General features: G+C 31.2%; 13 protein-coding genes across 13 annotated transcripts; 8 read left to right on the top strand and 5 right to left on the bottom strand. All coding sequences in view use genetic code 12, as the record gives it.

The window, feature by feature from the left end:
• Nucleotides 1–2257: 2257 nt before the first annotated feature.
• Nucleotides 2258–3399, top strand: PGA46 (Pga46p; the record flags this gene model as incomplete). Its single annotated transcript, XM_064908476.1, has 2 exons — nt 2258–3350; nt 3386–3399. The coding sequence occupies 2 exons, from the start codon at nt 2258–2260 to the stop codon at nt 3397–3399; spliced, it is 1107 nt and encodes a 368-aa protein (XP_064760526.1).
• Nucleotides 3400–3463: 64 nt separating this feature from the next.
• Nucleotides 3464–4492, bottom strand: DFJ63DRAFT_337064 (DNA-3-methyladenine glycosylase II; the record flags this gene model as incomplete). Its single annotated transcript, XM_064908477.1, has 1 exon — nt 3464–4492. One exon carries the CDS (start codon nt 4490–4492, stop codon nt 3464–3466), a length of 1029 nt encoding a protein of 342 aa, XP_064760527.1.
• Nucleotides 4493–5006: 514 nt separating this feature from the next.
• On the bottom strand, nt 5007–6218 carry DFJ63DRAFT_314948 (uncharacterized protein; the record flags this gene model as incomplete). The annotated part of the gene is made up of 1 exon (XM_064906463.1): nt 5007–6218. The coding sequence occupies one exon, from the start codon at nt 6216–6218 to the stop codon at nt 5007–5009; it is 1212 nt and encodes a 403-aa protein (XP_064760528.1).
• A 768-nt stretch (nt 6219–6986) lies between these two features.
• On the top strand, nt 6987–9346 carry DFJ63DRAFT_337066 (protein kinase activating protein; the record flags this gene model as incomplete). The annotated part of the gene is made up of 2 exons (XM_064908478.1): nt 6987–7911; nt 8016–9346. The coding sequence occupies 2 exons, from the start codon at nt 6987–6989 to the stop codon at nt 9344–9346; spliced, it is 2256 nt and encodes a 751-aa protein (XP_064760529.1).
• Nucleotides 9347–9694: 348 nt separating this feature from the next.
• On the top strand, nt 9695–11071 carry TEF1 (translation elongation factor EF-1 alpha; the record flags this gene model as incomplete). Its single annotated transcript, XM_064907203.1, has 1 exon — nt 9695–11071. One exon carries the CDS (start codon nt 9695–9697, stop codon nt 11069–11071), a length of 1377 nt encoding a protein of 458 aa, XP_064760530.1.
• A 145-nt stretch (nt 11072–11216) lies between these two features.
• On the top strand, nt 11217–12542 carry DFJ63DRAFT_216973 (uncharacterized protein). The gene has a single exon (XM_064904132.1). The coding sequence runs from the start codon at nt 11673–11675 to the stop codon at nt 12402–12404; it is 732 nt and encodes a 243-aa protein (XP_064760531.1). The 5' UTR covers nt 11217–11672; the 3' UTR covers nt 12405–12542.
• YPT72 (Rab family GTPase) lies at nt 12530–13665 on the bottom strand. The gene has a single exon (XM_064904139.1). It carries the CDS (start codon nt 13325–13327, stop codon nt 12680–12682), a length of 648 nt encoding a protein of 215 aa, XP_064760532.1. The 5' UTR covers nt 13328–13665; the 3' UTR covers nt 12530–12679.
• Nucleotides 13665–14992, top strand: DFJ63DRAFT_216992 (uncharacterized protein). The gene has a single exon (XM_064904135.1). The coding sequence runs from the start codon at nt 14003–14005 to the stop codon at nt 14948–14950; it is 948 nt and encodes a 315-aa protein (XP_064760533.1). The 5' UTR covers nt 13665–14002; the 3' UTR covers nt 14951–14992.
• A 36-nt stretch (nt 14993–15028) lies between these two features.
• On the bottom strand, nt 15029–16628 carry DFJ63DRAFT_308106 (allantoate permease; the record flags this gene model as incomplete). Its single annotated transcript, XM_064905506.1, has 2 exons — nt 15029–15094; nt 15179–16628. 2 exons carry the CDS (start codon nt 16626–16628, stop codon nt 15036–15038), a joined length of 1509 nt encoding a protein of 502 aa, XP_064760534.1. The 3' UTR covers nt 15029–15035.
• Nucleotides 16629–18441: 1813 nt separating this feature from the next.
• DFJ63DRAFT_337072 (flavoprotein-like protein) lies at nt 18442–19050 on the top strand (the record flags this gene model as incomplete). Its single annotated transcript, XM_064908479.1, has 1 exon — nt 18442–19050. One exon carries the CDS (start codon nt 18442–18444, stop codon nt 19048–19050), a length of 609 nt encoding a protein of 202 aa, XP_064760535.1.
• Nucleotides 19051–20077: 1027 nt separating this feature from the next.
• Nucleotides 20078–20683, top strand: DFJ63DRAFT_323494 (flavoprotein-like protein; the record flags this gene model as incomplete). The annotated part of the gene is made up of 1 exon (XM_064907519.1): nt 20078–20683. One exon carries the CDS (start codon nt 20078–20080, stop codon nt 20681–20683), a length of 606 nt encoding a protein of 201 aa, XP_064760536.1.
• A 150-nt stretch (nt 20684–20833) lies between these two features.
• DFJ63DRAFT_216980 (uncharacterized protein) lies at nt 20834–22376 on the top strand. Its single transcript, XM_064904133.1, has one exon. The coding sequence runs from the start codon at nt 20984–20986 to the stop codon at nt 22340–22342; it is 1359 nt and encodes a 452-aa protein (XP_064760537.1). The 5' UTR covers nt 20834–20983; the 3' UTR covers nt 22343–22376.
• Nucleotides 22377–22409: 33 nt separating this feature from the next.
• DFJ63DRAFT_314959 (uncharacterized protein) lies at nt 22410–23813 on the bottom strand (the record flags this gene model as incomplete). The annotated part of the gene is made up of 1 exon (XM_064906464.1): nt 22410–23813. The coding sequence occupies one exon, from the start codon at nt 23811–23813 to the stop codon at nt 22410–22412; it is 1404 nt and encodes a 467-aa protein (XP_064760538.1).
• Nucleotides 23814–24102: the final 289 nt, after the last annotated feature.

Here is a 24102-nt window from a genome sequence, read left to right on the forward strand (position 1 = left end):
AGATGTAATTTTCAGGAGAGCCAAAAAAAAAAGACTTGAAGTTTGGTGTTAAAGGGTTATGTGCTTTGTAAAGTTTAAGGTTTGTTTGATTTGGCGAATTACTAAAACTCGATGGCGACTGGTGATAAGGAACGAGAAGAAGCTTGCTTTCTTCTCTATCGAAGTAAAGAATTATTCAGTCCAGTATCACTACTATTTGTTACGTCGTTTGACAGTCGACCCTGAATTTGATCTGAAAGAACTGCTTCTTACTTCATTTTCATTGTTCATAAACCAGCAGCGATTGATAGTTATTTCAAATTTAATTTATTCTAATCTACTCTACTCTTTTCAACAACTCGGCATAAGGATACTCTTACATCATTACTACTGCTTCCATTCGCCTCCAAGTAAGCTCATTCTCTACAGTATAGTTGCGTTTTACACTACTGTACAACTTACCCTTACAGCCAAATTTTAGTGTAAATGGAACGAGGGAAGGAAGGAAATTGCGGCAGGTCAGACAAAATTCAAAGACAAAAAATCAGACTTTTTTTTTCCAAGTTCTTCTTTTGTGACTTGCTTGCCCCTTTTAGGGTTCTCATTGCCTGTATTAAATTATTGTGGGATTCTCCAATTTGTTACAGGTATAATAATACGAAGGGGAGGTTTTCTTATCTGTAGTATGGATTATATCATCGCTGGACCAAGGATTCTTAAAAGTAGTACTCTAAATCTAGGCCATATACAATATGGGATCATATTAAGTTTAATTATTACTTCATCATCAGTGTCGGTAATTAATTTAATTATTAAATGTGTGCTTTGAAGGGGCTAAGCCTATTTGTAAATAGCTGGTATTTTTTTTATTTTTGTATTAATATCAATTTTTATTCGTTTCAATTAACAGTATATTCTTTCGATGTTGAATCAAGCAATCTGCTTTTCATATATAACCAGTTTCATAATCGATATCATCTTGGTTCATATACTGACCAATTTAATCTACATCTTCCCAATTTTAAAACAGGGCAGATCTAGCCTCAAACGAGCCCGAAACAACAAAACTTTTAAACGCGGACAGGAACAATCTCTATTTTTATCCATTTTTTGTCTGTCTGATCTCAAATTTTATGTTTGTTTATTTTTTAATTATTTTTTGTCTCATTCATATGTCTAATGTACAAAATATTCTTAATTCTTTGTGTTTAATTTGCTTTTTAGACGCCCCCCTTAAAATTTCGATCACGTGATTTCTGATTTAGGATGAGATGTGTACCGATTGGGAAACCCTTACTAAACAGGACTCAGGCAGTCAAATTTAATGTAAAAAAGAATGTGTTGAATTTTAAATATGAAACTGGACCTATATATCATTTGAAAATTCAATTCTCACACATTATCTATATCAGAGAAAACTTAAAATTCTCTAATTCCCATTCAATCCGAGTTGCTAATTATTATTTTCAATTAAATCAAATTTTGGTCCTTATCTAATTAAGCAATATAACACATATAATTAGGGTGTCATTGCTTCGTATATACGGTTTGTAGTTTGTGGCTAAAAGGGATTCATCCTTACTAAAGTATGTTTAACACATGCAAGCCTTGTTTTGAAATCATTCCCCTATCTCATCACGTAGTTGTTCTCCTTTGACTTCCATTTATGAATTAATTAATCGTAATGATTATCATTCAAGATTCGATAGTTCTATTTTTTTTTAATTTAAAACAATTTAAAGTTAAGTCAAAACCTATAACCGCCGATCGATCTCTATATCTGGAAACCTTTCACTCAAAATGATTTATTTAATTTGCTTCGTCTACTTACATCAAGTTGCATTGGCGTACGTCCTTCATCTTTTAAATTTCTCTATTGTTAACATTTTATAAAAGGGTGTTCATCCATTTCCCCATAGTGAAGAAAAAATTATACCTCCTTTGATTTTGTGTCATAAATTTGCTGCGAAAAAAAAGACTGTACGGAGAAACAATGTGAAGTATGAGCTAATTTCTTTTGTAAACTTCTTTTTATATCCTTTATTTCTATATTATATTACTGCAAAACTATCATTAAAACATAATAGATCATTGATTTGTTTGGTTTAACTTTTTATTAGTTTGTTATCACAACAATTATCGCTAATAGAACTATACTACGTTACCTCTTAATTTGTTTCATTAGCCGCCAATTTGATTCAATTTGGTTCTCCAGCATTTGTGGTTTATTATTTACTTATCCTCTCCTCACTTCATATCATCTAATACACTTTAACTAATGAAATTAAAAACCATTTTTGTTAATTTAATCATTGTTGGTTATTATTATTCTTGTTTAATTTATGGTTTGGAGGTTAAAATCGATGACGAAGAAGTTCCTTATCCAGCTCAGAAATTGAAATCACATTTAAGGAAATACGTCCCTTCTAAACTACTTGAAAAGAATGATGGTCATCATTTAGTTATTCCTGTGAAAGGTGGATATACTATTGAAGAATCAATTTTAAATAAAGAAAAGAATCTGAAACTGCAAGCTAAATTTATGACGGGTGAATCAAGAATTTATTCAAGTTTAACTAAATTAAGAAATAATATTTCTAATAAGTTATTTAGTAAGTCAGTTGATGAAGAAAACAATAATAATAGTAATAATAATAAAGAAGGTGATGATGATGATGCTAAAGGAACGAATGAAAAAGATGATTTTGAAAATTCAGAATTTATTCCAACAACAATTTCCACATTTATGATGGTGATCCCTCCAACTTCAACTGTTTCTATTGAACAACCTATCGCCACTAAATTATCATCAAAAAAGTATTGGGTTAAAGAATTCTTAAAGTTCAAACATAATAATGTTAATAAACAAGAAGAAGAATTGATTCTTAATCAACAATCATTCCCTGCCCATCGAAAATTTAAATCAAATATTCATAATTATCATGATACAATTTCAGAAAATAATCCTGATTTAAAGAAATGGACAAAATTAATTATTGAACAAGATAATTTAGAATCAATAGGACAATTAGATTCCAAATATGATGATTATAATTATAAACAATATGGTCGTAAACAACCAAAATCAGCATATTCAAAAGGCCAAGGTCAAGATCAAGACAATGATCATTATTATAATTCTAATGGACATTATTATCTTTCTAATAAGAAAGAGATAGAATTAGATGTTGAAGAGTTTATTAAATATTTAATCAATTACGAAGGTTTTAAACGAGAAGATTTAGAATTTTTAAGATCATCTAATTTAGATTATGGATTAAAAGAAATTGAAAAGGAATTAAATAAAATTAAAGATTTAGAAAAGGAAAACCATATAAATATCATTGATATTGGTGGTGAAGGTCCTGAAGGTAATATTGGTGATAAAGATAAAGATGATGTTAAGAATTTAGCATTTAATTTCGATCAAAGTCGTCCTCAATATTGTTCTTATATATATTTAATTCTTTTACTCTTAGTTATATTATAAATTCCATTCTAAAACTTCAACATTTGTAGCACTTAATCTCCACATCACCAACATTAAAACTGATCTATAAGGACTAAATCTTTCAGCAGCATGTTTGACATAGACATCATGATAAGGATTCCAATCTCTCTTTGAATCCGTCTTTTTGTTAGCAAAGAGGGATTTCTTTTTTAATAAATCTTTTAAATCTTCATCAGCATCGACTTCCTTTTTAATACTCAGATATAAATCTGGACGACGAGCAAGATATTTTGACATCCCTCTTGCTACACCTAAATCATCATGAGCAAAAATATCCATCTCACCTAACGTAAAAATAGCAAACATTTTAGCTGACCAAAAACCGATCCCTTTTAATTTAACTAATTCTTCAATAACTACATCTAAAGGTTGTTCCTTGTAGAACTTAGCGTTACATAAGTTTTCATCGGGATTGTTGAAAGTTTCACTAATATGTCTCACATATTTGATCTTTTGGAATGAAAACCCAACTTTACGTAATTGTTCATCGGATTTAGTTAACACATTAACAGGGATCAAATCTTCACCTAGTTCTTCAAATAAATTCTTAAATTTATTTTCAATTGATTTGGCAGCACTACCACTGATTTGTTGACTGATGACGCTAGCGATTAAAGCATACCAATAACCATGTGGTTCACCCAGGTGAATAATATTATCTTTAGCAAATCTTGGAAAATTAGAATGAACAATAACGGGATAAAGAGCATTATCTTGTTTGATAATGTAATTAACTCCAGTGACAAATTCTGGAGTATGATACTCAACAAACTTTTCTGGTAATTTCAAATCAATTGGAATAGGGATTTTAGTTGCAAGATAATCTTCTATGATTACCTTCTCTTTCTTCTTCTTAGAAGGACTTTCAGGAGCAGAAGACTTGGTGGAAGTTTTCTTTTTGGTTACCTTAGTAACCTTCTTAACTACCTTCTTATCATCAACTTCAAGTGAAGTTGAAGTAATAGTCTTCTTGGTACTTGTAGATCTTGTTTTAGCTACCATATTAAGACGTGTCAGAATGATTGGAATGACGCGTTTCACTTGAATTGAATGATAAAGAACAGGGATAAACGACCTTCGAAATGATAAATTGACAAATCCTAACACTTTTGATACTTTGGATTGTCGATCTGAGGATACAATTTATAAATATTAAATTCAATAGGAATACACTATAGTGAGATTTATAGCAGGAATATTTCAGCAAATAACGTTCAACCAAAACAAATAACAGCAATTAACAACTCAAGATTTAGCAATTTATACCAGCGAAAACAATTAGACTTACCGTATCGTTCTAATACGATATATCAAGATTTCACGATTAGTAATAGAAGAAGAAAAGAAAGGTATAGAAATTTGCAATTTGGCTTTTTTGTAATTTTTCACTTTTGTGCGTAAAATTTGTAATTAAACTTTTTTATAAATGCTCGTAAATACGAGACAGAGATGATCTTACAAAACTGAAAAATATATTCATAACTAAATCTATGGAAAAGTATCTAATAACTTATAATCATAACTTATATTCCTTAGGAGGAGTCAATGGTTCTAATATGAACTCCTTGTATTCTTGTTCAACCAACTTCGACTTATAATCGGGTCCAAGTTCTTTTCTCCATACAAAATCTTTAATTGACTTTTGTGGAGGCTTTGAAATGATTTCATCAACAACCTTATAGATTAAGTCTAAGGTTAAATCAGGTTGTTCAGCATTCATTGAATGTAAAAGTTTTGGTATATCAATTGGAATGACTACATCCTTTAATAACTCTCTTGAAAGTTCAACCCCACCAGGAGCTCCAAGATCATTTTCGGAATGGACATGATAAACTGGAATCTTGACATATTTATATAATGGAGATGAAGACATGTAGGAATTATAACCTCCAAAATAAGTGATAAATTCTTGCAGTGCTTCATGTTTTAACTTAATCTCTTCATAAGGTTTATTAACATCAAATTCTTCAGGAAAATCATCTTCAAGCATATTTAATAACACCTGTTCATCAAAAAACTTATAGAACGATTTGGTTTTATACCAATTTATAATATCTTGTTTCCAATTTTTATTAGGTCCATTGAATTTAAAGTGTGATGCTATTCTGTTTTTCTTGAGCCATTTCGTCATGGTTTCTTTCGTCTTTTGATGGGTCGAATGTTCTTTATACCATACTGGATTGATACCCAATACAGCACTAAACAAATTAGGTTCGAAATACCCCGCCATAAGAGCTTGAAATCCACCCATTGAATGTCCAACCACTATATTATAAGCATTTTCTTGAGAAAATGAAGCTGTTTCATGATCCTTAACGATAGTAACGATATCTCTTGCACCATCTATCCAGCTGTAAGTATGGCCTAACTTTTCTTTATTGTAAACAGCCGAATCACCTTGATTAGCATGATCCATAGCTATCACTGTGTTAATGTATGCATCAGGTAAGGAATTGAAGTGTTGATAAATTTTATCAATATGATAATGCCATAATCCTTTATTCATACCATTACCATGACTGAATACTAAATTTATAGGTGATCTGGAAGCTTTAGTAGCGGCGGATTTAGTTGTCTCATACTTTCTATAAGCAATTTTCAATCTATAATCTTTTGGATTTGAACTAGGAGTGTCTAAAACCACAGAACCAGGGTGTCTTGGCCATGAGGCATCAAGTGCTTTGGTTGAATAAGTATAATAAGGACTGGTTTCTGGATTTAATGGCATTCTTGGTAACGATATAGTCTAAAACGGATATACATTATTATTAATCAAGGGTGATTTCGCCCTTTTTATAGATATCGGTTGCTGAAATAAAATGTGGGGTGAAATGCTCGGTTTATATTTTCCGCATTGAGGAAGTTTGACTCAATTATCCGATACACCACTTTTGGATGATTCCAACAGTTTAAATGATGAACTGAATTTTATAAATCTACATTTAATGGTTTAGAGAAGTATTTACTTGAATGATATAACAGGTATTTAGTATTTAGATTAATTCATCTCAACTATTTTAGTGTACTGGTATGTGATTGTAAAGATTGATCTCAACAGAGGTAGAAATGAGATATGATATGACTTCAAAATAGACGAATTCCGAAATCATTTGAAATCAGGAGAATAACAATGAGTTCTGGATAATACCTTTTCCAAATCCACCACATTCTTTCTATATAATTAGAATACTTCTTCTAGTAATATAGGACCTTTTAATTATAATTGTGAAATTGCGGTGAGGATGTACGCGTCTTTCTCAAACATCCAAAGCGCCATAGATTATCAAATCAATGAAATATCAATAAATCTAGCATCTAGAATGACATATAGAAGAACTCTAATCATTACCAATTTGCTTTTGACTTAGCTAAAAGTGCCTAAATGAGTCTCATATGATAAATAATTATTAGTCCAACGAAGAAAGAACAAAATCAACAACTAAGGACATTTAAATTTCAACCACATTAACTATCAAAAAATCAATTCAAACCAACTATGTCAAGTGAACATCCATTAAAGGGTCTAGCGTTCTGTTGTACCGGTATTGAGATACGAGATCGTGAGTTAATTTGTCACAAGATCAAATCACTAGGTGGGACCTTCTATCCTGATTTAATGAGTGATGTCAATTATCTTATAGTTGGTGACAAACAGAATCCGAAATATAAATATTGTATTGAAAATAGACATGATATTGAATTCTTATTACCAAATTCGATATTTGAATTGTATAAGAAATGGATTGAAGGTGAAAAGGAACTTTCAACTTTCAACTTACTTGATTATAAATTACCAGTATTTCATACTTTGAATGTTTGTATATCACGAGTTGAATTCACTTCTGATGAAATTGAAGATTTATTCTTTAAGGTTCCATTTAGAACAAAGTATTATACCCAATTTAAATCGATATTTGATAATGTGGAGCAGATTAAGTTATTAGTGAAGAAGTATGGTGGAGAAGCTACGGAATCGTTAAGTCTTTCAAATAATTGTATGATATCAACCGAGTTAAGAGGGAGAAGATTTCAAAAGGCAGTGGAATGGAATAAAGCAATCGTCCATCCGATTTATATAATTGATTGTGTTATAAGAGGTGCACCTTTGGATTTTGATTATTATTTAGTAAGCAATGATAATATTAATTCATTATTTCCTGATGCCAGTAATGTATGGGATAAAGTTGTTGCTGAAAACAAAGAATTATCATTCGTATATCGTCCGATTGCAACAGAGCTAAGGGATGCTAATGCTAACAAGCCATTGAAAAAGAAGAAAAATGCTCAAATATGGGATTCAATCATGAGTCATACGAAAAGTCTACAATCTTTAAGATCTAAACGTGATACAGCATGGGACCAAGATGATGATGAAAATGATGAAGATGAAGATGGAGAAAGCGTAGTAGAAGAAGGTAGAAGTCGACACCGAGGGGATAATCAATTACAACGACAAAGCTCGATTGAACCTCAATCTAAGAATGAATTGTTTTTAGGATTCATTTTTTATTAATTGGGTTTACAGATATTCAAAATCCATTATTAATTAAAGTTATAGAAAACCATGGAGGTGAAATCACCAATGATTCGAATGATTCAACCATAACGCATATAATATTACCTTCCTCCATTGGAAATTCGAAATCAGTACAGATGTTGAAGATCTTACCATCAACTATAAAATCCAAAATCAATAATAATGATATTAAAATCGTAACCGAGTGGTTTATTGAAAGATCGATATTCTACAAATCTATAATATATGATAAATGGAGCCAACCTATAAAGGGATTAATCAAGTCGAATAATAAGTTTAAGATTTGTTTAACTGGGTTCACGGGTATTGAGTTATTACATATTGAGAAATTAATTAATTATCTTGGGTTTGAATTTTGTGATTCATTAACTAATGATAAAGAGTTATTAATCATTAATATAAATTTATTCAAAACAAGTTTGGTAAAGAATTCTCCGGCATTGTTTAAATATAAGTATAGTGATGTGATAGATTGTCCAACTTATCAAATCCCAACTTCAAATTCATCATCCTCAGTATCAATCATATCATCAAAGAATAAAATCAATGCGGCCAAGTCTTGGCAAATCCCCATTGTATCGATTGCTTATCTTTGGGAGATCATGGAGTTATCAATTAATAAAGATATAATGATTATGCCTGATATTCTTGATTTGAAATGGTGTATATATGCGCCCGTGTCCATGGCACGTCCTCATTCAATGTTAGAGTATGTTAAAAGGATGACATCGAAGGTTTCTGCCAAACAACAACTTTTTAAAAGAGGTAGAGGCAATGAAAATGATGATGATGAAGAAGATGATACGAATAATTCTGATCATCATGAGGAAGATGTTAATTCAGCGGTAGCTTCAAGTGATGAAAATAAAGAGAATAATAATAATAATAATAATAATAATAATGCTATGAGATTACCTTCTCCGAGAAAGGCTAAGAAGAAGCAGAAGTATGGTAGAATAGTTGGTAGAGAGTCAGAAGATTCATTAACGGCCAAGTTATTGAAAGTATCTAATGGAGAAAGTAACCATAAAGATGGGGATAGTTTCATTAATATCAGTAATGAAGACAGAGGGCATGAAGAGGAGGTAGATGATGATGCCCAGAAAAATCATGACGTTACCTTTGAAGAAGATGATAATCAAGTATCACAAGTTGGATATCAAGATAATGATTCCGTAAGACATAATGAAGCATTATTGAAGTACTTGGATAATGCGAAGGATATGGTGGTTGAATCTGATGATGAGGCTACTAATAGTACAAATATAAACAGACGAAAACAACGGAATACAAAGAAAGTAAGTAAATATTCTAAATAGTTAGATTAATGAAACCATTTTGATTGCAAAATACCGTATTCGTAAACTGAGGGGATCCCCCAAACTTGTTCTAGGTCTACAGCCCTAAGGGCCGCCTCCTAATCACGTTTTGAGGGATGAGTTGCCCTTTTGGGAAATGACAGTGATGAGACTTTTTTTCCCTATTAGCCAAAAAAAAAAATTTTTTTTACGATGTCGTTGTGATTCCGATCGATTGAGTTGTCCAAAAAATTTTAATTAATCTGTTTCAACAACTTTGAATTTTAAATTTATTTCTTCCTTCTTTCTTTCTTCTTTTTCTTTTTCCTTTCTTTTCTTTTGATAGTATTTATATATACAGTAAACAAAATGGGTAAAGAAAAAACTCACGTTAACGTCGTTGTTATTGGTCACGTCGATTCTGGTAAATCTACCACCACCGGTCATTTAATTTTCAAGTGTGGTGGTATTGATAAAAGAACCATTGAAAAATTCGAAAAGGAAGCTAATGAATTAGGTAAAGGTTCTTTCAAATACGCTTGGGTTTTAGACAAATTAAAGGCTGAAAGAGAAAGAGGTATCACTATTGATATTGCTTTATGGAAATTCGAAACTCCAAAATACCATGTTACTGTTATTGATGCTCCAGGTCACAGAGATTTCATTAAAAATATGATCACTGGTACTTCCCAAGCTGATTGTGCTATTTTAATTATTGCTGGTGGTGTTGGTGAATTCGAAGCCGGTATTTCCAAGGATGGTCAAACCAGAGAACATGCTTTATTAGCTTATACTTTAGGTGTTAAACAATTAATTGTTGCCGTCAACAAGATGGATTCCGTTAAATGGGATAAATCTAGATTTGAAGAAATTATTAAGGAAACTTCTAATTTCGTTAAAAAGGTTGGTTTCAATCCAAAATCTGTTCCATTCGTTCCAATCTCTGGTTGGAATGGTGATAACATGATTGAACCATCTACTAACTGTCCATGGTATAAAGGATGGGAAAAGGAAACCAAGATTGGTAAATATTCCGGTAAAACTTTATTAGAAGCTATTGATGCTATTGAACCACCATCAAGACCAACTGATAAACCATTAAGATTACCATTACAAGATGTTTACAAGATTGGTGGTATTGGTACGGTGCCAGTCGGTAGAGTTGAAACCGGTGTTATCAAACCAGGTATGGTTGTTACCTTTGCCCCAGCCGGTGTTACTACTGAAGTCAAATCCGTTGAAATGCATCATGAACAATTAACCGAAGGTTTACCAGGTGACAATGTTGGTTTCAATGTTAAGAATGTTTCCGTTAAAGAAATTAGAAGAGGTAACGTTTGTGGTGACTCCAAGAACGATCCACCAAAGGCTGCTGAATCTTTCAATGCTCAAGTTATTGTTATGAACCATCCAGGTCAAATCTCTGCTGGTTACTCTCCAGTTTTAGATTGTCACACTGCTCATATTGCCTGTAAATTCGATACTTTAATTGAAAAGATTGACAGAAGAACTGGTAAAAAGATGGAAGATTCTCCAAAATTCGTCAAATCCGGTGATGCTGCTATTGTTAAGATGGTTCCATCTAAACCAATGTGTGTTGAAGCTTTCACTGAATACCCACCATTAGGTAGATTCGCTGTTAGAGATATGAGACAAACTGTTGCTGTTGGTGTCATTAAATCCGTCGAAAAATCCGACAAGGCTGGTAAAGTCACCAAAGCTGCTGTCAAAGCTACTAAGAAATAAGCTGATTAATTTTAAATTATTATTATTAATATTTTAATTTTTATCTTATTAATTTGTATCTTTTGAAAGTCTTTTAGCTATATATAATTTTTTAGTATAATTTTTGTAACAAGTTTATTAAATATATACTGATATTAAAAAATTATTGTTTTAATTGTAGATTAGAGTATTAATCAATCAATGTTTATGACGTTTAGATGTTGAAATTAGCTATGATGTAAGGTCATTATGGATCGTCTTCCATGTACAGCGATGAGCTGAGCCCAGAAATTAGCCTCATAATGATTGCAGACTATCTATATAAATACGAATAATAACTCTAATTAATATAAACAAACAGCTTAAACTTTACATTGGAATCGTCAATTCATACTTTCTATGGACATTCTATAGAATATTGAACCATAAATTAATACCAATATCACCCTTCTCTTCATCTAATTCATGGTTCGAAAATTTTCAATGATTTTTCCCATTTCCTGTATATAACCCAAGGGTCAATTGTTTGGTACCTGAAAAAATGGATAACTATATAAAACCTGAAATTCGAAAACTTTAAATGTTGATAATTGATCGTTAGATACTATACTGAAGGTAAGGGATGACTGATTATTATGCTGACAGAGGTGCTCGTTTAGGTGGTGGTGAACATGAAAGAGATTATAATCATGCTACTGATAGTCAATATAAGACTCTTCGTGGTAAGGCTGAAGAATTATATGATAAACGTAAACAATTAAGTGCTCAATCTCAACAAGCTTATAAACAAGGTGATAAAGAAAGAGCTCATGAATTAAGTGAGCAAGCCAAGAGTGTGTTGAATGAAGCTGAAGGGTATAATCGTCAAGCTGCCGAATATGTCTTTAGAGAAAATAATACTGATAGTGGACCTGATGAAATTGATTTACATGGATTATATGTTAAAGAAGCAGAATATATTTTACAACAAAGAATTGCAAATTCGATTAGAACTAATCAATCTCATATTAGAGTTATTGTGGGTAAAGGGTTACATTCTGCTAATGGGATTGCTAAATTGAAACCAGCCATTGATCAAATGTGTGATGAATGTAGTTTAAAACATCATATGGATCCTCATAATTCAGGAGTTTTAGTGATTGATTTAAGTAATACTCAATCATCTCAAGTTCCAAATCATTGGAATGCACCAGTTTCTCAACCTCAACAAGCTTATCATGGTTCTGGTCAACCACAATACCAACAACAACAACATTATCAACAACCTCAATATCAACAACAACAACAACAAGGTGGACAAAATGATGATCTTGTGGGAGGTATTCTTAAACTTATTTGTGCTTGTCTTAAGTAAACGGAGATTAAAATGACTTTAGATTGTATTATTCATTTAATTGTGTAGGTATATATGTATGTATTTGTTTTTTATATAGCAGGTATACATAAAAAAGGAAAATAAATTTAAAAATAAAATAAACTTTAACAAGAATTAGAAAAGGTAAAAAATGAATTATATAAAGAGTAATAACGGGTGGGAGTGAGACTGACGGACAGGTTTAAACATTAATTCTAGGTGATAAATAATGTTTTCATGACGTGATAGTAGTATTAAGATAGTTCGATGATTGATTAACATGCACAATTTGATGGTTCACTTTCCAAGTGAATATTAATGGCATCATTATAATCATCACTAACATCATGGCCATTAGCATCGTTTAATTCTTCTTGTTGTAAAGCCATTTTAGCAATGACTTCAAATGCAGCTTCGACATTAACTCCTTCTTTAGCACTAGTTTCAAATACGGGATAATTTAATCCCCCTAATTGATTACTAGTAATATTTTGTAATTTCTTTTGTAATGAAGGTATTTTTTTATTTTCATCAACATCTATTTTATTACCTATTATAATAAAGGGGAAATCTTGAGGATTTGTAACATTTGATTGAACTAAGAATTCATCTTTCCAACTGGTTAAATTATTTAATGATTTTTCATTGGTAACATCATAACATAATACACAACAATCAGCTCCTCTATAAAAGGCAACTCCTAAACTTTGGAATCTTTCTTGACCAGCAGTATCCCAAATCTGTAAACTTACTTGTTTATTATTATCAATGGTGATTTCTTTAGTTAAGAAATCAGCTCCAATCGTTGCTTTATATTGATGACTGAATTTACTATTAACAAATTGTTGCATTAATGATGTTTTCCCAACTCCTGAGTCTCCTAAAATGATGACTTTTAACAATGTCTTCTTCCTTCCTGACATTTTTGTATGACTTAACTATGATATTATATGGTGATGACTTGTAAACGAATGAAGTCTTATCAAAGATATGGGTTATCTCTAACGATTATTATTATTGTCTGCTGTGTTTTTCTTCTTCTTTTGACTTCACCTTTTTTGGTGAAATTAGACTGTGGTTATGTGCAGGATGCTAATAACCTTAAATTAATTAGGGTAATAAAAGTAATAGTAGTTAAGATAAGTTATTTCTAAATTGAAGTAATGTTTTGTTAACTAGTCAAATTATCTAGGTAACTAAGTAGTATTAACAATAATTAGTCCAATTCTATAAACTTTATTAGTATTAATATCTGTTATAGTGGAAAAGATGACGATATAAAATTAACTATAGAGATATGATGTTTGGATGTTTTGTTTTGTTTTTAGACTTTTCTGGTGGAGGGACACGACCCTCCACTTTATTATTTGGGGAAAAGCAACCGAAGTCCTAAATAGGAAAGCCCGTTTAAACTGAATTTTAATTATTTTAATTTGAGAGGTGTGGCAAGCAGCAAGGTTCATTTTTTGGGGGGTTATGTATGACAAATTGAAAAATAGGGACAGGACAGATTACTATTTAAAGGAGTCAAGTTGTCCCCCCTTTTCTTTCAATTTAGATATTTGCCACTAGTTTCTTCTTTCATTAATCAATCAATCATGTCGAATCTTACTTCATCTATTCAATTGACCAAGAAATCAACTTATAAATTAAACAACGGTTTACATATCCCTGTAGCTGGTTATGGAGCTTATTTACTTCCAAAGGGAAAAGCTAAAGCTTTAACCTATCAAGCTTTAAAGGATGGTTATAGACACATTGATAGTGCTGTTTATTACAGAAATCAAGAAGAATGTGCTGAAGGAATTGCTGAATTCCTTAAGGATTACCCTCACGTTAAAAGAGAAGATATTTGGTTTACTACTAAGATTACCAATGAAGCTCATGGGTATGAACCTACTTTAGAACAAGTTCAAGATATTGCTGATTTGGTTAAGAAACATATTCAATATGTTGATTTGATTTTACTTCATTCTCCAAAGACTTCTAAGGCTTTAAGATTAGGATCTTGGAAAGCTTTACAAGAATTAGTGGAAAATCCTAATAATAAAATCATTCCAGTTAAATCTATTGGGGTTTCAAATTTCGGGGTTTCTCATATTGATGAATTATTCGCTTGGGAAGGATTTAAGATTAAACCAGTGGTGAATCAAGTTGAATTACATCCATGGTTACCAAGATTGGATTTAAGAGAATATTCTTATAAACATGATATTTTATTAGAAGCTTATTCTCCATTAACTCAAGGATATAAATTAGATGATCCCGAATTATTAAGTTTAGAAAAGAAATCAGGAATTCCAAAAATTGAAATTTTATTAAAATGGTCTTATTTACAAGGTTTTATCGTTTTAGCTAAAACTGAAAAATTTGAAAGAATTAAACAAAATTTGGATGTATTACCAGATGCTAAAGATGATGATGAAGAATCCGCTAACTTAGGAGTAGTCTCATTACCATTGGATGTATTGGAAGCATTGGATAAACCAGAATCCAAAGAAGTTTTAACCTGGGGTGGACAAGATCCAACCTTATACAAGGATTAAACAAACTTATGTTAATGCCAATATGTATGTGTATTTAAAAAACCTATATAAATGAAATAAAAAAACTTATACGAACCTCCACCGTTTATGTAGTATATCTAAAATATTTTTGTTGTTTATCAGTTAAATCATAGAAATATTCATCTTCTGAACTATTCTCAACTGAATAAGATCTAGTATGATCGCTATGCTTTTGAATCTCTTTATCTGTAATGACTGGTACATGACTCTTTTCATCCTCATTATTGTTCTGTTTCAATTCCCTTTCCTTTTTCCTATTTTCATATTTACATGTTAAACAATAACTTCCTGTCATAACAATACAAAAACAAAACGACACCAACATTGCAATGAACCCACCCGTATATGTTGGAGATTGATTAGCTCGGAAAGTTTGAGGACCAATTAATGCCCCAATACAATATCCGGTATAATTGATTGAATAAACAGTTGATTTCTTGGTATTCCCTGCTGAATTGGCTTGGGCTAATGATATAAGGATCACATAAGGGGCGAAATAGAAATACAATAAATAAAGTCCTACCAATTGAGGTGCAATCAGGGATCTATCACAGCCATAAAGGATACTTGATCCAATAATAGGAACTAACAATGATGCACAGGCGACACAACACCTTCTATTATCTAATTTCGTACATAACCAATTGAAGAATATGGTGGCGATCGTGGCGATCACACCGGTTGGGATCGTCATTAATGAAGAATGCATTGGGTTGAATCCGAGATTATTTATGATTATGGTGGTGAAGGTTGATAATCCTCCATTAGGTATATTAATCCCGATATTAAAGAAAAATATCATATATGTCTTTACATCAAGGAATGATTCTTTGATTTGACCCCATTTAAAATCATTTATTTCTACTCCTGTCTTATTGATAAGGACTCTTTTCGTGATATAGAATTTTTCCCGATCATTTAAAAACTTACAATTCATAGGTGAATCGGGTAAATAATAAATCATCAATAAACTCCAAAGAAATGATATTCCACCGACTAATAAATATAATAATTTCCAAGCTGGAATCAGAGAATTGAAATATCCCACTAACCATGATAAAAACCCATTTATAACAGATGATGCAAATGCCAATATGAAAGATAATCGAATACCTTGTTCTTGCTTTTGATAAAATCTCCCCACGATTAATGTACATCCCGGCACAATAACACATTCGAAAAATCCCATTAAGAATCTTAAGATAGCTAATTCAGTGAAATTCTGACATGTACATAATAATAACGTGAATCCACTCCATAATAACGATGATACAGCCAACACTTTCCCAAGAGGATATTTCAGTAATATATATGACATCGGTATCATTCCACATAAAGATCCAATAAACAAGATTGATCCTAACCAGGAGAATTGTTGACCTTTTAAATTTGTATCTTCGACAAATCCATATATAGCCGCAGTTGATAATGAGACTTTATCTACTGCCCCCATAGTTGATGTAAAGAATAGTATCGGTATAAGGATGAAATCTAATTTTCGAATGATTTTAGATTCATCTTCTTCAGTGATATCTGGAGGGTATTTATGTTGGTTATTTTGAATATAGATGGCAGCCTTATCTACTTGTGAGGGAGGTTCTGGATGTGGTTCTTGTTGTTGCCGTATGCTTATAGCATCTTGTTTTATATCTATCATATTCTTATCTGAAAAGACCATGCTTTTAGTGAGCGAGTGATAAGGAGATTTGAGTTGAATTTGATTTATAATGGTGTTATTGCATTTTTTTTTGACTCTATACGTCAGTGTAATCAACTATACACTATGATAAAAGTAACACTATCCAATCCGGTTATTCCAACAACTTTAAAACCTTAAATGAATTTAAAGATGGTTGTAATTTCAAATAGAGTTAATTTTTTACTTTTTTTACTTTTTCTGTTTGTGATGAATGAAGATTACTAAATAATTTACGAGAGATTCAATTCTTCATTTTCACGTGATTTCATTATACAATTAAATTTTATACTTGTTCGTATATCTTAAACAATACCCCGTTTAAAGTATTTCTTATTTGGTAGATCGTTGGTTATACATGACAAAATGATAAATTGAACATTAAACTTATATTTCTTATCTACGAATAAGATACTTTCCTATCGTATTCATCTTTAATCAAAAATTTAAACTTCTCATGGCACTTAAGATCATGCATACAAAGTAGATCTTTACCTAGATTATGTACATTTAGGTTGATGTTACATTGAATATGATATCATTCGTGATATAGAATTATGATTAAGTTATGGTTTGTTAAAGGGAATAATATGATAAATGGATTGATGAAAGAATATTCACTTTGATTGAAAATCGTGGTTCATATTTTATTTTAGATCTCATTTATTGACGGTTGAGATGAACATATGGTTTCACATTAACCAAATCTGATTAAACAGGAATCGGAGGAGGAAAGTGGGATGTTATTACCCCTTATATCCTTATTCGAACGGAACATATTCTATCGTTATTAAAATGTATTAACTCTACATTCAAAAAATTGTTACTAAAATTATTGACAGAAAATATTGCAAAAACCAATTTTCATATTTTAAATGGAAATATTACGGAAATTAGGTGATAAGTCGGCGTTTGTATCCTCATTAAGATTAAAATAGGTATTGTGTTCAATATTAATGAAATCATACAAGATGGTACTATTCTGTATATGTTATTATCAGAATCAGACCATTTCTAACATAATAAAACTAGAGAAAACTCTAGACTTTACATACCATTATTAAGACAGGTGATAGTTTATAGAGAAAAATAGTATTTATGATGAGTGGAGGAGAAAAATGCGTGGGGGATCACAAGACCCCGTAGTTAATTAGAGAAAAAAACGATCCGGACGGAGCTCGACACGAACAATTAATCCGATTGACAGTTATTTACCAAGAACAGTAACGAAGTAAGATGATTTGAAGTGTGAGATGAGATGAGATGAGATGAGCAAGGAGGTGACGGTATGACAGTTTGACTATGACAGTATGACTATGTAATCATTGAATCATCATGATAACTTTAATTACCAAATTGACATTGATTCATTTCAGTCATTTTAGTCTTTCCTTAATAATAAAAAAGAAAGAAATAAATAAATAAGCAAATGGTCCTGCATGTAACTCCATTACAAATTAATTTGTAAAACTTGATTACACAAAAATAGAACATTTCTTCATAGTTAAGCGCATTATTAAATTTTCGTTTATAATTTTTGATGAGGGTAGGAAACAACAGAAATTTGCGTCTTGAAGATAGCAATATTTTTATGTAATTTATTACATTATAGTCAATTTCTTGGTATTTATTTATTCCTAATGGTATATCAAATATGTTTATTTCTATTTGTAGACTTTTTAATATAAATATAATTTAAAATTCCATCTTTAATTTTTCAATTTCGATTTATTCTTCTTATCTATTCCAATTAACTCATACATAATTACTCACAATGTCAAATCCAAGAACTGCTATTATCGTTTATTCATTATATCATCACGTTGCAACTTTAGCTAAAGAAGCTAAAGTTGGAGTTGAAGCTGCTGGTGGTGTAGCTGATTTATTTCAAGTTCCTGAAACTTTAAATGATGATGTCTTAAAAATCTTACATGCTCCTCCAAAACCTGATTTCCCTATTGCAACTTTAGATACTTTAAAAGATTATGATTCTTTCTTATTTGGTATTCCAACTAGATATGGTAATATGCCAACCCAATGGAAATCATTTTGGGATGGTACTGGTTCATTATGGGCTAAAGGAGCTTTAAGAGGGAAATTTGCTGGTGTTTTCGTTTCTACTGGTTCTCCAGGTGGTGGTCAAGAAACCACTGTTATCAATACTTTATCTACTTTAACTCATCATGGTATGCCATTTGTTCCATTAGGTTTCGCTAACCCAGCTCAAGGTTCATTTGAAAATGGTATTCAAGGTGGTTCTCTTTGGGGAGCTGGTACTTTTGCCGGTCATGATGGTTCAAGACAAGTTACTGATATTGAAAAATCAATTGCTCAAACTCAAGGTTCAGAATTCTATAAGACCATCACTAAGTTTAGAAATTAGAGGAATTGTTCTTCCTTATTATTTATTTATTCATTTATTCATTTTTGCATGTTTACTTTCTCACAACTTTTAGATCTTAGATGATTGCTTTGTTTGTTATACTTTCTTATGTGTCTTCTGGTGTTTCTTACTATATATTAATATGATTTAACTTTTGAAATAATCCAGATTTTGTAAGATCAATTGAAATGAACCCCATAATAAATAAATTTCAAGATGCCCCCCCAGGGAAAGTTGAAATTGTATTTTTCTTTTCTTTTGTTTACATTTCTTTCTTTCTTTATTTTTTTAGGGGGGAGGTTTTTCCGCTCAGCGTTAAAGCTTTTAATTTGGGGGGTCGACTATAAAAAATTATTTTAGTATTCATTGTTAGGATGGGTTAGTAGTTAATTAATGATTCGACATCGATTCTAAGCATTTGCTATAGCCGATTACTTAATATTTTGGAGAGAGAGAGAGAGGAATGAGACCAGATGTTTATAATACGGTATATTTGATTTATCATCTTTAGTAAAGCTAAAAGTACAGCCAACATCTTTACATACATAATCTACCGGTGAGTCTCCTTTTAAACGATCCACCCCCCCTCCTCGTAGTTCCACAGTAGGTTAATTACATTACATTTCTATAGTTAATTATGCTAAGCTTTTTTAGGCTTTTAATTTTTTTCGTTTGTAATCCAAAAATTGAACTGTCCGCTAAAGTCCGCGGGTCGGATCGTGATAATTCATAACAGATACATAATACCACTATACATTCTCTTGTTTCATCTGTTATAGTTCAACTTTCATCTTAGTAATTTATATGTAAGAAGTAAATTTTTTTTTTTTTATTTCCGACCTATTTTTCTGGTCGTTGTCGATTTACTATTTTGGGCGTTTAGTTTTAATTTAGGTGGTGCCACACAAAGGCTTTTTTTGCAATAACTGATTGATTTCTCTATAAATATAAATAGTAATTTCATCTCTATTTTATTGTCGATTTGGTTGTTTTAAATTAATCAACTAACTAAATCAATCAATTCAAAATGGCTGCTCCAAAAGTTGCTATTATTATTTACTCCTTATATCACCATATCTCCACCTTAGCCACCGAAGTTAAAGAAGGTGTCGAAGAAGCTGGTGGTGTTGCTGATATTTATCAAGTTCCAGAAACTTTAAGTGAAGATATTTTAAAAATCTTACATGCTCCTGCAAGACCAGATGTTCCAATTGCTACTTTAGAAACTTTAGAACAATATGATGCTTTTGTCTTTGGTGTTCCAACCAGATTCGGTAACTTCCCAGCCCAATGGAAATCCTTCTGGGATTCTACTGGTCCATTATGGGCTAAAGGTGCTTTAAAAGGTAAATTCGCTGGTGTTTTCGTCTCCACTGGTTCTCCAGGTGGTGGTCAAGAAGCCACTGTTATCAATACTTTATCCACTTTAACTCATCATGGTATTGCTTTCGTTCCATTAGGTTTCGCTAACCCAGCCCAAGGTTCTTTCGATAATGGTATTCAAGGTGGTTCTCTTTGGGGAGCTGGTACTTATGCCGGTCATGATGGACAAAGAAAAGTTACTGATATTGAAAAATCAATTGCAAAGACTCAAGGTCATGATTTTTACAAAACCATTACTAAATTCGCTTAAGCGTGTTTGGTTTTGAATCAAGTTTTTTAAACTGTGTAGTACTATTGAATAGTATTTACTAGATCTTATATAGATAATATAACAAATCATAATTAGTTATTTACTCCTAGTTGATCTGTAGATTAACGAATATGTAACTAATGAAGGAAACATCCATACAACTTTTTCTTGATTTTGAACTTGCGCACGACATTTATTTTGAACAAAACTTTTTCAATCAACCAGAAGTTAAAAGACAGTTTACATCAAGCGGTAGATATCATCTAACTATCATCAATCAATCATATACCAAACACCATCATGTCTGAGAAACAACATAAGCCTATAAGGCAGGATTATATTGCCAAAATCAGATATACCAACAACTTACCTCCACCTCCTTTAAACCCTAAATTCATTCAATATAATACTACTAAACCAAAGAATAATAAACAAGAAGGTCAAAATTTATTAGCATCATTATTTAGAAAGGATAATTTTATAAATTTAATCGAAGCTATTGATGATGAATTAGGAATGAATTTGAATCTTATTAATAATAGAGGATTCTTAGATGATGATAATGATAGTGTGATAAATAATTTACCTAATAATGAAGATAAAACCAAACCAGTTATATTACATCCTAAAGATCGTGAATTATTAAGAGATGCTGGGATTAGTACTATTATTAAAACTGAACCTGGTGTATCATTTTTAAGAAGAACTGAATATATTGCTGAACGAGGACTGTTGAAATCAGAATCATCATCAAGACAAAAGAGTAAAGAACCTGAAAAATTAGATGCTGATGCTCAATTAAAAGCAGTGGAAGATACATTTGAAGCAGCTAGAGATACATTATATAATTTGGATAAATTAAAACATCCTCGTAAAAAGAATTTAAAGGCAGTTTCAACTTGGCAATTATTACCTGATACTTCAATGATGGATACTAAATTTTATAATGTTAAATTCATTGGATCTGCTTCATTAACTCGTGAATTACAAACTTTAAAGCAAAAGCAAGGTTCAAAATTTAATGAAAAATTACATCAAAATATCACTGATACCAGTATTTTAAAACCTATTACTTCTGATGATGGTGAATGGATTTCATTATTTCAATTAAATAATCATAATAATCAACATGAAAAATTAAAATCTCATTTACATTCTACTGAACGTGAAAAACCAATCAATCTTTTAGATGAAGATGATACTACCATTGAGAATTATGATTTTAAATATGTTAAGAATTATGATATGCATTTTGATAGATTTGATGAAGATGATGATCGTAAAGAAATTTCGATTAAATTTGTTCCCGATGAAGAAGAACAAGGTAATAGTGAAAATAAACATAAAAGAAGAAAATTGGCTTATTATTATCCTCTTAATGGTAAGATTGATTTAAGAAAATATAGACCTGTTGCAAATACTGAAATTAATAGATTTTTAAGAGAAAGTACTTTAGATGGTATTAATTTCAAATTAAGAGAACCAACCACTAATGAACTTGAAAAAATGGATACTATCAGATCAGAATTCGATCCAGTGGAATATGGTGGTGATGATGATGAAGAAGATGATGAAGAGGAAGAAACTGGTGAACAATCAACTACTGCTACTGCTCCAAAAACAAATGGAGAAGTTGATGACTTTGAAGATGAGGAATAAACCCTTTTGTAGTATAGAAAAATGAAAATAAACATGTATAGTTAAGTCATATTAATATAAAGTCTATTTATACAATTATACAACCTGATTTTTTATTGTCTGCCTTTCCAGCTTTAATGGGATTGCTTTTAGTTGAACTTGATGGAGCTTGATTAGGTGTAGCACCTTGATTTGAGGTAGAAGGTTGAATAAGTAACTCCTGTTCAACCTTTTTTGGCTTTGATTTTTTATCTTTACTCTTTTTATCCTTACTATTTTTGTTCTTGCTTTGGTTCGAATCACTTACTTTTCTAGTATATACTTGTTGCATTTGTTTTGCCAATTGTTCATCTTCTTCCTCTTGTAATTGTTTCAATAACAAATAATCATTATCATTATACCCTTCATCATTGATATTAGCATCCAATTCAAGTATAGGTAAGAAATCTCCACTAAAGAATAAATCATCTTTACCACTAACAGAATTAAATGATTGCCAAACGATTTTATTCGATTTATTATTGAATGAAGTATCAGTGATTAATAAATACATATCTTTATCACCTTTTTTGAATAACGTATTGAAATGATTATTTCTGAAGAATATGATGGCTTCTTCAGGAACAATTTCTTGATTTAATCGAGTTAATCCAATTGGAGTTAATTGAGTTTTATTCAAATCTAACCATTTATTAATTAATCTTTGATTTTGTAATTTTTCAATACCTTCATCTTCATCAATCAATAAATAATCTTGAATCTCATCAAATGATTGTAATTCATTGAATAGTGTGATTAATTTAGCATAATTATCTTCAATGGGTGGTACCTCCAATTCTTCCGAAGAACCGTCTGGAGGTTCAATATGAGCATGACTTACATTCCAATTCTCTTCATTTTCACTTTCAATTTGATTTATAATCCATCCATGTTTGAATTTGAGGTCAAATAATTCAAATAATCGTGATGCTAAATCATGTTGAACGAAATCTCCATTGATTAAATTAGGATTAACCGATAATCCAGTATGTAAAATAGGTAAATTTGATAAAATCTTATCGATTCCATCTTGATCATCGATATGTTTTTCATTGTTATACACTAAAATAAGATCTCCCAATTGACTTAATAAAGTCTTCAATTCAATGAATCCACTTTTAGCTTCTTGTTTCGTCAATAATGATTTGAATTCTTTCAATGCCACCAATTTCTCATCATCTTTCTCACCATGACTTTGTAAGGAATTGATGGCGATATCTTTCAACTTAAGTTCATAAGTGATCAGAAGAGTATTGATAAGAGCAATCAAAGGACATGGACCATTGATGTCTTGTAATATTATAGGAGTGCTGAGTCTATCTTCTCCAAGTTCATTATAATAATCCAAGGACCAATCGATGATTCTTATATGAAACTTTACCTCATCAATTGTGGGTACTAGAGCTGTTGTTGTTGCAAGAGCTGTTTCCTCTGTATGGGCAGCAGTAGACATCTTTGGTTCGATGGTCGTTAGATGGATGGTCGTTAAAGTAAGTTGTAGTTGGTTGAAGCAAGATAGTTCCATAAAGGATCTGTTAACGGTTAAATATATTTTATAGGGGTTCGCGGGGGAGGGGGGAGCAGCAACAAAAATACCCAATTGAGAATTAATTAGGGACGAGAAAAGTTGAATTTACAACCACTGTGCATACTGTTACAATTCTGAAACATTGACCAGTATGAACTTGGAATAAGTTCTAATAATGACTACAAATGAGGCTAAGAAAAGTTTATGAATGATT

Source organism: Scheffersomyces coipomensis (assembly GCF_036884675.1).
Source record: "Scheffersomyces coipomensis strain NRRL Y-17651 chromosome Unknown DFJ63scaffold_6, whole genome shotgun sequence".
Lineage (NCBI taxonomy): Eukaryota > Fungi > Ascomycota > Pichiomycetes > Serinales > Debaryomycetaceae > Scheffersomyces > Scheffersomyces coipomensis.